Genomic DNA, 14,957 nt, shown 5'->3' on the forward strand with positions numbered 1-14,957 from the left:
CGTGCCAACATACAGCAATTAACGCGTAACCTACGACGGGTGAGCCACTTACCTGGTTGGCCTTAGCCGAAGTATTCCCTAATTTTTTTTAACGTAAGCTCCCGTTCCTCGAGAACTACACCCAATGTTGCCAAGGTTTGTTTCCTTTTCAAATGACATCTCTCTTCCTTTATTTGTCTACGATCTCATTATCTGCCTTCTGGTCGATCTCTCCATTATTGTCTAACCATCTCTCTCATTATCTGCCTTCTCGTGGATCTCTCCATTATTGTCTAACCATCTCTCCATCATTATTGTCTAACGACCTCTCTATTGTATACATTTTTTTTTTCTCCAGAAAATTTTTCTTTCCGTTTCTGTTTTGTTTACTGGATGAGGGAGGTATTTTAGAGGAGGGGCTAAGAGATTAAAGGAGAGGTGGTCGTTTTTTTATTTATTTATATTTTAATATATATATATTAAACCATTTCTTTATTTTGTTAGTTTTATTTTAATATATATAGATATATATATATATATATATATTAAACCTAACGGGGCGTTACACTTTAACCCAAAGAGTTTTTTTTTTTTTTTTTTTTTTTTTTTTTTTTTTTTTTTAATAAAAACGACCATAATTAAATAGCTATTTTGGTCACTAGCACGATACTTTCTCTCTCGAAATCATTCCTTATACATTGAACTTTCATTATTTCCTTGGTATCAATTTGTATATTAATATTATCATAACAAAGAGTGGCAACGAGTGACAAATTAAATTGCATTTACTATACGGACTTAAAATTTTAGCTAGGTCAAGAATAACAGATTATGCAATAAAAACATATATGAAAGATAACATTAGAAATTACAATAAAATTTTATGTGATTTAAAAGAAATAAATGTACTCACATTAAAACTAAATTAAGAACGTTTACAAGCGCAAAGGTATGAGATTGTTTACAAGGTAGGGAACAAGATTGGGATACAAGAGTTATAAAATATGACATTCTATAACATGCAAACCTACTGGATCGACACCCTTTATGGCTTCAAAGTTCTCGAGCACCTCTTGTCTCAACCAGTGATATCAGTCACTTGAGAAAAAATAAAGGAAGGAAGGGGTGAGTATAAAATTATACTTACCAAGCAACCTACTTGCAGGCTCTCATCACATCCATTACCTAGTTGGTGTCTACAAACTTTTCTCTAGGCTCAAGGCATGCAACCTTTGCTTCTCTCGGACTTAGGTAACTATCTTAGCCTAAGTAGTGGTTACTCTCCGATTGAGACATTACCTCATAAAACTCTTTCACTAATGGAGACATCGTGGTATGTGCTATCCTGCTCTAATCATCCATGGGAGGGAGGTTAGTTGGCAAACCCTACCTACAGGACCATCATGTTACCCAAGGTTGGTGGAGCGACCCCTTTGTGCTTGCTAGCAACTAAGACTACCTACGTAATCCTACGTCCTCTCGAAGGATGGATCCGTTGTGCAGGGTAGCCCAACTAACTTGTCAGTCACACAACCCGTGGTATGTGCTATAAACTTGGACACTACCTTAGTCTTTCTAGTTTGTTGTGGCAGTACTCTAGGTTACTAAGGCGGTTTGGTGGCTTTGACATGGACTCTCCTCTCCATGATTATCTGTTCTGGCTCCTTGACCTTTACTTGGTTGAGTGCACTAGGGTGTAGACCCATTGATCGCCACTCATGATCCTAAAGTGCTCAGTTTGTTGGAGTCATTCGGTCTCTACGAATCGTCTAGCCAATCTGTCTCTAATGCCTTAAGCTTATCTCTTAATAACTAAATTATTTCTATTAGTGAGAACACACATTCATGCACATGAAGCTAATGTACAATAAGACATGCAATTCAACTATATATGCTTAACGGGGTTATAACATCCATAAAAAATAACCAGAGCACATATCACAAGTTTTCATCATCCTTTCTACATATTTATGAACATATTAGTAATAAACAGTCATGGACTTACGTGTTCGAAAACTTAAATTTCATCTGAAAATACCTTCATGGACTTACGTGTTTTGAAAATATCTTTAAAATGACATAATAATAAACTAAATTAAACAAATAAACATTTAAATTAAAAACATCTCATTCTAACCCAAGTCTAAGAAAAATAAACGTGACTACCCTATGTTTGTGACATGGTCTCGTATTGCGATGTCGTCATGAACCATATAGGAATGCCTCGCCGTTACCTGAGATAGGAGTAGCATATGACTTGAGTATTTTAAAACATACTCCGTAATTGACCCCACTATTAAGGTCAAATGCAAACACATACAATCTCATCAATGAGCCCTATCATAACAGTCTATTTTCTTACTACGGCTATCCTGTTAGGTAATTGGGATGTGTACTTAATTTTCCTACACACAGTCCACATGTGCGAATATGAACCCACCAATCAGTTCGCACACCTCTTGGGCCCCCTTTCTAGTCGGGCAAGCATTCTCCAGGAGTTGTTGATGCGGAACACCTGTTCGGAATAGCAACCATCACGGCAACATTATGATAAACATAATGAACGTTCCCCAGCCTAGTAGTGTACGCATCTGTACTATCATCAAGGAAGAGGGGTATCCCCCAATAGATGAACACACAATAATGCATGAGATCCCAACATATCACATAACATATCCCTAACATATTGGTTCACATTATATCATATCATAAACGTGTCAATAATCACATATACCGTACCATAACCTATATCATTTAAATGTCATCATTTTACTATGTAAATATATTCGACAAATGGGTTAAGACTTCTAATAATAAAAGATATTTATGCATTGTTATTATTTATTCCAAGTTAAAACTTCTAATAATAATAAAAGGGTTTAAAATGGAGAGATTCCTTTGCATAAAAATCTCCATTTATTTATAGCAGGTGCCATGAACAAAATTTAAGAGGATGATCTTGCAATTGGAACAGAATCTCGTCTGGTGCTGTCAAATGGAACAAAACCATTTAACCATACCATATTCATTTTGATAATATCCCTTATTGATTCAATGTTTTTGGAACAGTATGAGTTGTTTTATAATTTACACTCCTTCCATAATTATCTTAATATTTTCTTCAACAAACCATGAATTTCCACTATTCCCAACTCTATAAAGAGAAATGAAAGATGAAGCCCAAATGAAACACTGATCACCAAGGAATCATTATTCTTAAAGAGGAAAAGAAATGGAGGCCTTCAATCTTCCTCCATTACTTGTCTCCTTCTTTCTTTTGGTTCTTTTGCAAACATCCACCATTGCAGCCAAGAAGGTTAGTCATTGATCACTTCTAAATCCTTTTAATGTTTATAACCAAATGTGTTTTAGACACTCAAGTTTTTTTTTTAATTGTGTGCAGTCTTATATTGTTTACTTGGGATCACATTCACATGGATTGAATCCTTCCGCAATTGATCTTCAACTTGCAACACAAACCCACTACAATCTACTTGGATCCGTGTTAGGAAGGTAAATCGTTTAGTTTCAAATCATGTAGTGCAGATTTGTTGAACTCTCACTCCTAATTTACGATCTTATGTTTCTGTTTCCAAGTACAGCAACGAAGCAGCTAAGGAAGCAATCTTTTACTCATACAATAGACATATCAATGCCTTTGCAGCTGTTCTTGATCAGAAAGTTGCAGAAGATATAGCAAGTAAAATGATTCATCTGTTCATACGGCTGTGACATCATTTTGTTTGATAATGATTTTCTGATGAAATTATATTTGTTTGTTCTTAATTTATTGGTTTCATACTTTTATGGAAACATTACCATACTCATAAAAAAAATTCCAAAAACCTTTTTTAGTTTCCAAATTTTGTAGATTGGAAGTATTCACACTTAATTTCAAATAGTTATCAAGGCGATCCTTGTTTTTTTAATTTAATAATGATGATGTTTTTATCCTTTTTCTTTTTTAGAGCATCATGATGTGGTATCAGTACATGAGAACAAAAAACTAAAACTGCACACTACACGATCATGGAACTTTCTTGGAGTTGAGAATGATGGTGGAATTCCTTTGAACTCACTTTGGAACCTTTCAAGATTTGGTGAATCTACAATCATTGGCAACATTGACTCTGGTTGGTTTTACTTTTGTTTTTTTTTTTTTTTTTTTTTTTTTTGAGTTTTTGTAATAATTTTTATATGAAATTGGAATCCATATAGGTGTTTGGCCAGAATCAAAGAGTTTTAGTGACCAAGGATATGGACCTATCCCAACAAGATGGAAGGGAAGTTGTGAAGGTGGCACCAACTTTAGTTGCAACAGGTTCCTAACATCAAATCTCTTAGTGAATGTTACTTCACCTCTATTTAATTCTTTTAGAAATATGCACACTTCCATTTGCCTAATATATTAGGCACAAATTAGACACTTTCATTCGCACAATAGACAAACACACACTTGACAATAGTTGTTCAAAGTGAATATTAATCTAAAATTTGTTAGATGCTATCGAAACATTATTAATGATACTAAAAAGAAACTTATAAATTTTTAGAGCAAAATTACCTCAAATTCATTTTCTTGGTTAAATTACGAGTATAGTTCATAAACTTTCAAGTTTATGTTTAAGATATCTTTAAACTTTAAAAATTATCTAATAAGGATTTGAACTTTAATTTTTTGTGTCCAAAAAAGTTTTTAATTGTGTACCATGTTTGGAACATTCAATTATGTTCTAATAGGTCCTAGACATATTCAGATATTTAAAAACTTCTATTCGACATAAAATTAAATTTTATGTCTAATAGAACTCTGGACCTTCAATTTATATTTTTTTTAAGTAGGTTTGTAAACTTTAAATAAATATCAAATGGATCAATGATTTAGTACACACAAAATTAAAATTTCAAGATTTATTGACTATCACAAAATTGTAGGTTTAAGGAACTTAAGCCTTTTTAAGGTTTAGGAATAAAATATATCCAAAGCTAAGAGTTTATATAGACTTACGAGACATTTATTTTAGTTCATATATAGACTATATATAATATATATAAACAAAAAAAAAATTAGGAACTAAACTTGTCCATGAATCTATGTTTTTAACCATGCAAATGCATAAACTCAATACTTTTGAATTTTCTTCTTATATACAAATGATATTAGATTTTTCCTTGTCGTGTTTGTATTTTAGCTAATCATTGTATCAAATGCTTGTATGTAATTTTAAATGCAGAAAGCTGATTGGAGCACGATATTTCAACAAAGGCTTTGCATCCGACACGGGACCTCTCAACTCAAGCTATGAAACAGCAAGGGACGTTGATGGGCACGGAACACACACCTTATCCACTGCTGGAGGCAATTTCGTTAAAGGAGTAAGCATTTTAGGAAATAGTTATGGCACTGCAAAAGGGGGTTCTCCTAAAGCCCTTGTTGCTGCCTATAAAGTATGTTGGTCTACAGATACAGGTGATGGGTGTTTTATGGCCGATATTCTAGCTAGCTTTGAAGCTGCCATTAGTGATGGAGTTGATGTTCTATCGGTTTCACTCGGTGGAGGTATTCAAGAATTTTCCGACGATCTTATAGCTATAGGGTCCTTCCATGCAGTGAAGAACGGCATCACTGTTGTTTGTTCAGCTGGAAATTCAGGACCAAGTGAAGGTACTATCTTAAATGTCGCACCATGGATGATAACTGTGGGAGCTAGCACAGTTGACAGGCTTTTTACAAGTTACGTGGTGTTGGGAGACAAGAGGCAATTCAAGGTACTCTTTCCAACACTTGTTAGTAGTATATAGTTATGTTCTTGACACTATTTATACATATTTAGGTAAGTATGGAATCAGTTTTAAATATAGTAAATTGCATTAGGCATATGAAATTGTATGTATACATGTCTATATTTGTATCGATTGAGTTTAGGGCTCTCTACCATGTTTATGTTCTCTTCAATAATTTTTCATTATCCATACCAGGGTGAAAGTCTTTCTAGTAAATTATTGCCACCTAAGAAGTTCTATCCACTGATTCGTGCTTTAGATGCAAAATCCAACAACACCTCTAGTACCGAAGCGTGAGTATATTTTTCTCTAAACTATATAAAATATCTCTAAATTTTGGATACATTTCAATCATGTCCTAAGCTTGAATTTTAAATTAGATCCAAAAATTTTCCTTAAAAGAAATTTTCTATTAGACCCTATAATGTAAATTTATAAATGATGTTAGCTATATCTTTTCAGTTGAAATAAACAATAAACATTAATCATATTTTTTTTATACATATATAGTTATCAGTTGTGATCATAATTTTTTCTAATTTGTAGAATATTTGCATCTTTCACAATTTTTGAAAGTTTTAAAATAAAATTTTTCAAAAGGTAAAATATGTTTTCAAATTTAAGAGTATTTTATATAATTTAATCCCTATAGTTTTACGGTAATAATTAGAATAAATTGACTATAGCATATGATATTAAGCCAAATTTATTGTGATCTTGTAGCATACTATGTCGTAAAGGGTCTCTTAATCCAGGAAAGGTAAAAGGAAAAATTGTAGTTTGCCTTAGAGGAGAAAATTCAAAAGGAGAGAAAGGTTATGTGGTTGCTCAAGCAGGTGGTGTTGGGATGATTCTAGCTAATGACAAGCAATATGGGGATGATCTTTCGGCTAGTCCTCACTTTCTTCCTGCTGCACATATAAGCTATACCGATGGTGAATCAGTCTACCAATACATCCAATCTACTAAGTAATTACTCCATCTTATTCCATCAACTTCCATGTTTATTCACGAAGTATTTTGAACTTTTTGATCTAATAAACATAAAATTAGAAGTATAGGACTATTAAATATATTTTTTAAGTTAAAAAATTTATCAAACTCAAAATTTGTTATATATTTCATGTTTTGTGATTGAAACAGAACCCCAATAGCTTACATGACTCAGGTGACTGAGTTGGGAATCAAACCAGCACCAATTATGGCTTCATTCTCTTCGAGAGGTCCCAACACAGTTGAGCCCTTAATACTCAAGGTTGGTTAAGGACGATGGGTTGAGTACTTGTATAGTATAAAGTTTAATGTGTCATCCCCTAACAATCACAAAATTTTAAGTAAAGCATTTTTTTTTTTTAATTTCAGCCTGATATAACAGCACCAGGGGTGGATATAATAGCGGCTTTCTCTGAAGCAGCATCCATAACTGATTTACCTTATGATAAGCGTCATACTCAATTTATTACATTATCGGGCACTTCCATGTCATGCCCCCATATTTCTGGCATCGTCGGCCTTCTCAAAACGCTTTATCCAAAATGGAGTCCAGCAGCTATCAGATCTGCAATCATGACGACAGGTTCGTTATTCAAAATTGTTCTATCATTTTAAATTTAAGGGACTAATTAAACTAGTAATTTATAAATAGTAAGAGATGTTATTTATGGTATTTGCATTTTTTGCATTAAGAAACTTTTGACTTAAATCTTGCTTACTAACGGTTTTGTTTGGTAGCGGGAACCGAAGCCAATGACTTAAATCCAATACTAAGCTCAGAAAAGGAGAAAGCAAACCCATTGGCATATGGTTCAGGTCATGTCCAACCAAACAAAGCATCAAATCCAGGCCTTGTTTACGACCTCTCCACTCAAGACTATTTGAACTTCCTATGTGCCCGTGGCTACAATAAAACACAAATGAAACTATTCACTAATGATACTTCATTTGTTTGTTCAAAGTCATTCAAAGTAACAGATTTGAACTACCCATCAATCTCAATGAAAAATTTGAAATCAGAGGCAGTAGAGATCAAAAGAAGAGTAAAAAATGTGGGAAGTCCAGGCACGTATGTTGCTCAAGTCGAGGCACCACCAGGAGTTTCTGTTTCGGTAGACCCAAGTACTTTGAAGTTCACTAAAACTGATGAAGAGAAGGATTTCAAAGTTGTGTTAAGGAGGGTGTCAAATAATCAAACTGAAGAGCATGTGTTTGGAAAACTTGTATGGTCTGATGGGAAACATCGTGTTAGTAGCCCGATTTTTGTGATATTAGGGATTTAGTAAAACAAGCCCATAAGTTGGATTGAGTTTAGCTTGTTTTAGCTCAATCTTTTGAAAATTTCTTTTCTTGTTCACAGTTCTTATGTCGGATAATAATGAATTTTTAGTTGCTTTTTTTCTTAGTTTAATTTATTTAAGTTTTCTATGCTGAAGGGCTTAAAAAGAGCCGTCAAAAATGTGAAGGGTTGGTTTTCAGGCACCATCTAACTATCCTAAAACAAAATAAATGAAGTAGAAATAACAATTTGAGGGGAGAGTTTCTTAGACTAAGAATCTTAACACTATGTTTTTCAATTCTCATATGTTGTTGTAAATAGAGTGTTGTTGTAAATAGAGCGTTGATCCGTGTTACATTTATTGGGAAGGAAGTACTAACAAAATTTTCTAAACTTTCTACCGCAAAAAGTTCTCCTAAATAAACCACTAATTATTTTCCATAACTATGCTTCACAATTTGTCAGCTACTGACAATTCTTCCACCTCTCTTTTACACTCGAACTTCATCATGTTGTAAGCTACTCCTCTTTTTAAACCCTATTATTATTGAATTTTTGTTTTTTTAAGTCGGCCTCTAGGAGGCCTCTTTGGTTAAGACAGTAAGTTTTATGAAACACCTTGACTTGTAGATTGCTATTTCTTCTAATTTCTTCTTAGCTCTGTTCTTCGTTCCTTCTTCTCACGACCCCCTGATTTCTTCTTCTCTTTCTTGCTCTCAATGCTAATGGAGGTTTTTGGAAGATGTTGATGGTATTTTATTAGTATCTTATACTGCGATTTTGCAATTGTTTTACCTTTTTCAACAGAGCTCCTTTTTTGTCGAATATCTTGAGGAACGAGTCAACTAACTTCATTATGCTACCTTCTTCTGTTATTTGATCAAAGCTAATAATATTTTTTTTTCAAATTTGAGATGTAATATTCTTTGGTCAATAGAAATAGACATTGATCTTTTTTCAAACTTGGGATGTAATATTCTTTGGTCAATAGAAATAGACATTGATCGTCGTTCTTACACTGGAATCAGATGGATCCTTTGCCTTTGATCGTTTCAATTATTGGTTTTGACCTAGATCAAAATATACCAAAACAAATTAATGAAGGAGAAAGAACAACTTGAGGAGAGAGTTTCTTGGACTAAGAACCTTAAGCACTATGCTTTTTAGTTCTCTTTTGTAGTTGTGAATAGAGCATACATTTAATGAGTATTTATATGTGGGAGAAAGCACTAACAAATTTTCTGAACATTCTCCTTATATTAAAACGTCTAATAATTCTCCTAAATAAATTACTAAATATTTTTCAAAACTTAAGCTCCACACTTTGGCAACTACTCAAAGTTGTTTTACTACTGACAGTTGTTTTACTAAATCAAGTTTATTCACTCACATAAGGATCTAAGGTAGGTGACAGCTATCAAAAACGTGTCCTATACAAAAGCGCTTGTACTCTTCCGGTTAATCCATAAGGATCGGATACCCATATTCCCGGACCATACAATCCAGTTACATGAAATGCACCAAAATCAAAGCAACCCAACCCTAAGAGAAATAAATGAATTCCAAAAATCTTCGGCAAATCCAAAGAAGGTTTTCTTGTACGTTCATCACAAAATATTTCTAGATCCCAATACACCCAATGCCAGATAGCTAGATAGCTACTAAGAAGCACAATCCAGAAAACACAATATGTGCTCCGGCCACACCTTCGTAACTCCAAATACCCGGATTCGTTATAGTCCCTCCTGTGATACTCCAACCCCCCAATGAATTGGTTATTCCTAAACGAGTCATGAAGGGTATAACGAACACACCTTGTCTCCACATTAGATCAAGAACAGGATCAGAGGGATCAAAAACTGCTAATTCGTATAGGGCCATTGAACGGCCCAACCAGCGACTAGAGCTGTATGCATTATGAACAGAAAGCAAACGACCGAGATCATTCAATACAACCATATGAACACGATACCAAGGCAAACCCATGGAAATACCCCTTTGTCAACGAAAAATAGACACTATGTAACTTTATTGCACTGAAAAAAAAAAAAAAAAACTATGCTATGGACCTCCCCTTTGAGGTGAGGGGATTATCTTGGCGAAAGGATTAATATTTGGTCTATTCTTTTAGTAATAATGGAACAATTCTATTCTATTCGTAGGAACAAAAAGAAGCAGATCTATTCTATACTCGATAAGTACCAATATGCAATGGTGGATGGGAATTGATCCTATTTTTTATGAGTGAATGTATACATATTTGTTCATCATTCAAAAACCTATTCGGAAGAATTTTCCTTTATTCCTTCTGTTTTCCTTTTTTATGAACTTATTCCATCTATGTATAAAATATGCTAAAAGATCAAATATGATAAAAAAAGGACGATCTTATTTATTAAGACAATAAACCTGTTGTTACGCTTCCACTTCAAAGTGAGCTATAGTACTTAATTCTTTTTTGTTTGTTTTAATGCATGTTCGTATTCCAAAAGTCTCTTTTCGAAGTCCTGGAGATGAAGATGCATCGTGGGTTGACCTATAGTGCGACTTGTCAGATATATTGGGTCATATGGTATTTCCCCGTTCTCTTCCTCGATCGAGGTATCCTCTCTTTCGCCCAAGACGGATTGATTTCATTATCAAAAATTTGGAGCGTGTAGTGGAATTAGATCTACTTTTTGGGGGGTATCCAGATTAATATTATCAATTAGAATAATTTACGGTTTTCTCGGTTGTACTAATAAAATGAAGTATCCCGACTCCCCTTAGAAAAACCCAATTTGGAAATTTGGAATCTATCTATTCTATGATTAGTACTTGTATCATATTTTATTTATAAATAGGATCGATAGAAAACTGTTAATTAATGGAGTAATATGATGGATACGTTAGTTGAATATTTGTTTACAAGCATGAAGTAAATTGAAAAAAAAAAAAAAAAAAAAGTCGTAGCAAAAAGACATGCTATTGGGGCATTTGTGCTATATGTGCATATCCAAATCGGGATATAAATTACGAGTTTTTATGACATAAATCACAACAATCTTCAACCTGCATTCAACATATTTGTCTTAGGAAAGATGAGGTACGTCTTATTTTTATATAAATCAAAACAATTGTCATTAGTCATTTTGGTCACTATCACTATATTTTCTCTCTCAAAAATCATTCCGTATACATTTATCTTTTCCCCTTTCCTTGAAATCAATTTGTACATTAATATTTAAATAACAGAAGGACAAATTAAATCAAATTTACTAATATTGAGCTAGGTCAAGAAAAGTGGATTACGCAATAAAAACATGTATGAAAGATTATTTTGAAAATTAAAATTTTACGCGATTTAACAAAAATAAATGAACTCACATTAAAACAAAAGTAAGAACGTTTACAGGTGAAAATGTATGAGATTGTTTACGAAGTAGGGAACGAAATTGGGATACAAGAGTTATAAAGTATGACATCCTATAACATGCAGACACACTAGATGCCCTGGGTCGACACCCTCTGTGGCTTCAAAGCTCCCGAGCACCCCTCGCCTCAACTACTAAAATCAATCACTTGAAAAAAATAAATGACGCAAGTGGTGAGTATAAAATTATACTCAGTAAACAGCCTACTTCTAAGCTCTTATCGCATCCATGTCCTAGTAGGTGTCCACGAACTTTTCTCTAGGCTCTTGGTATGCAACCTTTGCTTCTCTCGGGCTTAGGTAACTATCTTAGCCAATGTAGCGGAAACTCCTAAGTTGAGACGCTACCCCATAGAACTCTCTCTCTAGTGGGGACATCTTGGTATGTGCTAGCCTAGTCTAAGTATCCATGGGAGGTTAGCTGGCAAACCCTACCTACAGGACCATCATGTCACCCAAAGTTGGTGGAGTGACCCCTCTATGCTTCCTAGCAACTAACCTGTCGGTCACACAGCCCTAACAAGTCTAGGCCTGACTTAACAGTACTGGTATGGAGGAAAGTGGAAGTCTATTTGATACCATACCTATTGTTATAAGCTTGGACACTACCTTAGTCTTTCTAGTTTGTTGTGTCAGTCCTACTAGGGCGGGTTGATGGCTTTGACTTGGACTCTCCTCTCCAAGTTTCTTTGTTCGGGTTCCTTAACCCTTACTTGATTTGAGAGCACTAGGGTCTAGACCCATTGATTGCCACTCATAATCCTAAAGTGCTCAGTTTGTTTGAGTCGTCCGGTCTCTAGAAATTGTCTAGCCAACCTGTCTCTAATGTCCGAGTCTTATCTTTTAATAGCTACATTAGTTCTATTAGAGAGAACACACATTCATGCATTGGAAGCTAATGTATAATAAGACATGCAATTCAACCACATATGCTCAACGGGATGATAACATCCATCCATCAAATAACTAGAGCACAGATCACAAGTTCTCATCATCCTTTCAACATATCTATGAACATATTAGTAGTAAACAGTCCATAACAGTAATTAAGGAGCATTTCTTAAATTTCTACAATATGTGTGGCAAATTTCGTACTTAATCGATCTCTCTAGGCTCTAATCATACTGAATCTATCCACCAAGGGCAGGATTTACTAACATAAATGCATTTCCAAGCAATCCTAAGTATTACTTGCAAAGAATCTAAAATATGTGTACATTTAGTATTTAGTATAGGGTCGCTACATTTAGTATTTAGTATAGGGTTATACATATGAAAGTGATATAAAATATGTGTACATCTAATAAAAGAAATGAGACTGGTTGGTTATGTGTGTACAAAAGTGGGGCACATAGGGTTGTATGTATAAAAGTGATATTGTTAAGGATATTTAGGGTTGTATATATTATATTTGATATTTTATTATAAGGCAAATATCTAATATTTGCCTTATTACCATATGTATCTTTCCATTTATTTTTATTTCCATTTATTACTGTTTCCATATCCTTGTAATTTATTTGATTATAAATAAGATAATTTTCACACCATTTAGGTGTGGTGGATTAATCAAACATTCTCAGATATAGATTTAAAGCATGAAAGAACATTCATCACCCTTTAGGTGTGTGGTCGTTCTAGCAAATATTCTCAATTTACAATCACTTTTATGTTTCAAATTAGAAGTTGTGCTTTCTATCTTATTCTCAACTTTAAGTTTGTTCCTTTAGGCGAGGCAACGACTCATGTCCCTATAAGTCGAACAACTCATCTTCTTCTCATTGGTTCATTAATCAAAGTGTAACACCCTAAAATGAAGAAAATTAGCTTCAATAAGAATAAGCCGCTCATGTCAAAGGATTAAAGAAAAGAAATGAAGGGATTTAAGCATGGGTAAGAGTCTTAAGAAAGTCATTTCTATATCCTAAGAAGTAAGCCCTAAGGTGCGGGTTCAGACTACGTCACTTGACACACATGAAACCTTGGACGTAGGTTAAGATTGTGTCGCTTGGTACACATGAACCCTATGACACAGGTTGTCAGGTTCATGACTGATATCATAAACTCTAGGGGAGTGTTTTGTTGAAAGAACCAAGAACATAACAAGAACCTAAAAAATAACCAAGAACAAGATAAAGATGAAGGGACTAGAATATGGATCAAGATCCAAGTTTTAAGGACAAGAACCAATAACCATAGTACTTAGGCCCCTCAGAGAATAACTAAGATTTTAGAATCCAAAGACCAATGTCCTCCAGATAGATCATGATAAGAACTCCAAGTCAAGAACATAACTAAGGAGCCTAAGTACTTGCAACAATAACCATAACAAGACAAGAAAGAGTGTGGTACCCTAGCATATCAAGAACATGATTAAGAGCCTACAAGTAGGCTACTTACTAAATTTTTGTACTCATTCCTTATTTTCCATGTTTTTTACGTAATAAGAAGCTGGTCGAGATCGGATAGGACTCTAGGGTAGATGCATTTATATTCCAAGACTTGGACTAGAATATGATATTTTTAATTTAAATGTTTATTTATTTTATTTAGTCTTTCATTATGCCATTTTAAAGATATTTTCGATCACGTAAGTCTATGACAGTGTTTAAGATGAAGTTTATGTTTTATGAAGAAGTTTAAAGCTTATTTCTGCATAGAAATGATTACGCTATGATGACGATAGTGACTTTAGGTAAGTAGAAATCTAGGGTCATTACATACCTACCAAAGATGTCTAGAGTCGTGCAACAATTGATTTCCAACCGCACAAGAAGGTTTAACTAAAAGTCTCATTAGAGTGATTACTCATTCTACTTTAACATTGTCGTATGTATCTTGGTGGCACAAGCCATATTAAAGAAATAAGAAATTGAGTACTTGATAGAAAGTCGAGTCGAGTTTCCACCTCCTAATATGAATTAGATTGGTATGATCTCTCACACTTTTTCCTTTTCAAGTGTGTTTCATGTTAAAATTAACTTTAACTAAATTTCTAAAAGTTAAATTTGTTCTCATTTTGGTCTATCCACTCAATTAATTAACAAAGAATTAAAACATATCAAATAAAATCCAAAGGTTTAAAGATGTAGAGATTCCATATAACCTTATCATCTTAATTTGGTGTTCAAATCTAATATGATCCTTTCTTGGATTCTACCTTTTTAAGAAAACAATTATTATTTATTTTTTAAATAAAATAATTGATAATCACAATATTAAATGTCTCTCAATTTTTTTAATTAATTAGTAAATTTTCAATTAAGTAGTTGAAAATAAATAGTATTGTAAATGAAATTGATTATAAAAGTTTTTTTTTGCATTATTATTCTAAAATCTCAATTTTTTTAATAGAATATCAATTTTAAAAAAATTTAGAAAAAAAAAATTCCTTTATATACATATGATCTATCAAAATTTAAACTAATAATTAAAAAAATAATAATTCATTTTTACTCTACGCTAGCCTAGTCATTCAAATTTAGGCTTAACGTCTTAATTTTATTAAAT

At 33.5% G+C, this 14,957-nt stretch overlaps 1 protein-coding gene across 1 annotated transcript; it reads left to right on the forward strand.

Moving 5' to 3' along the window:
- Positions 1–3,185: 3,185 nt before the first annotated feature.
- On the forward strand, positions 3,186–8,135 carry LOC111810765 (subtilisin-like protease SBT5.3). Its single transcript, XM_087117564.1, has 11 exons — positions 3,186–3,295; positions 3,383–3,492; positions 3,582–3,679; positions 3,948–4,112; positions 4,198–4,300; positions 5,214–5,748; positions 5,959–6,056; positions 6,487–6,732; positions 6,907–7,018; positions 7,126–7,339; positions 7,495–8,135. Exons 1-11 carry the CDS (start codon positions 3,212–3,214, stop codon positions 8,037–8,039), a joined length of 2,310 nt encoding a protein of 769 aa, XP_086973690.1. The 5' UTR covers positions 3,186–3,211; the 3' UTR covers positions 8,040–8,135.
- Positions 8,136–14,957: the final 6,822 nt, after the last annotated feature.

The sequence above is a fragment of the Cucurbita pepo genome, chromosome 14 (assembly GCF_057944985.1).
Source record: "Cucurbita pepo subsp. pepo isolate OVF chromosome 14, ASM5794498v1, whole genome shotgun sequence".
NCBI classification, from domain to species: Eukaryota; Viridiplantae; Streptophyta; class Magnoliopsida; order Cucurbitales; family Cucurbitaceae; genus Cucurbita; species Cucurbita pepo.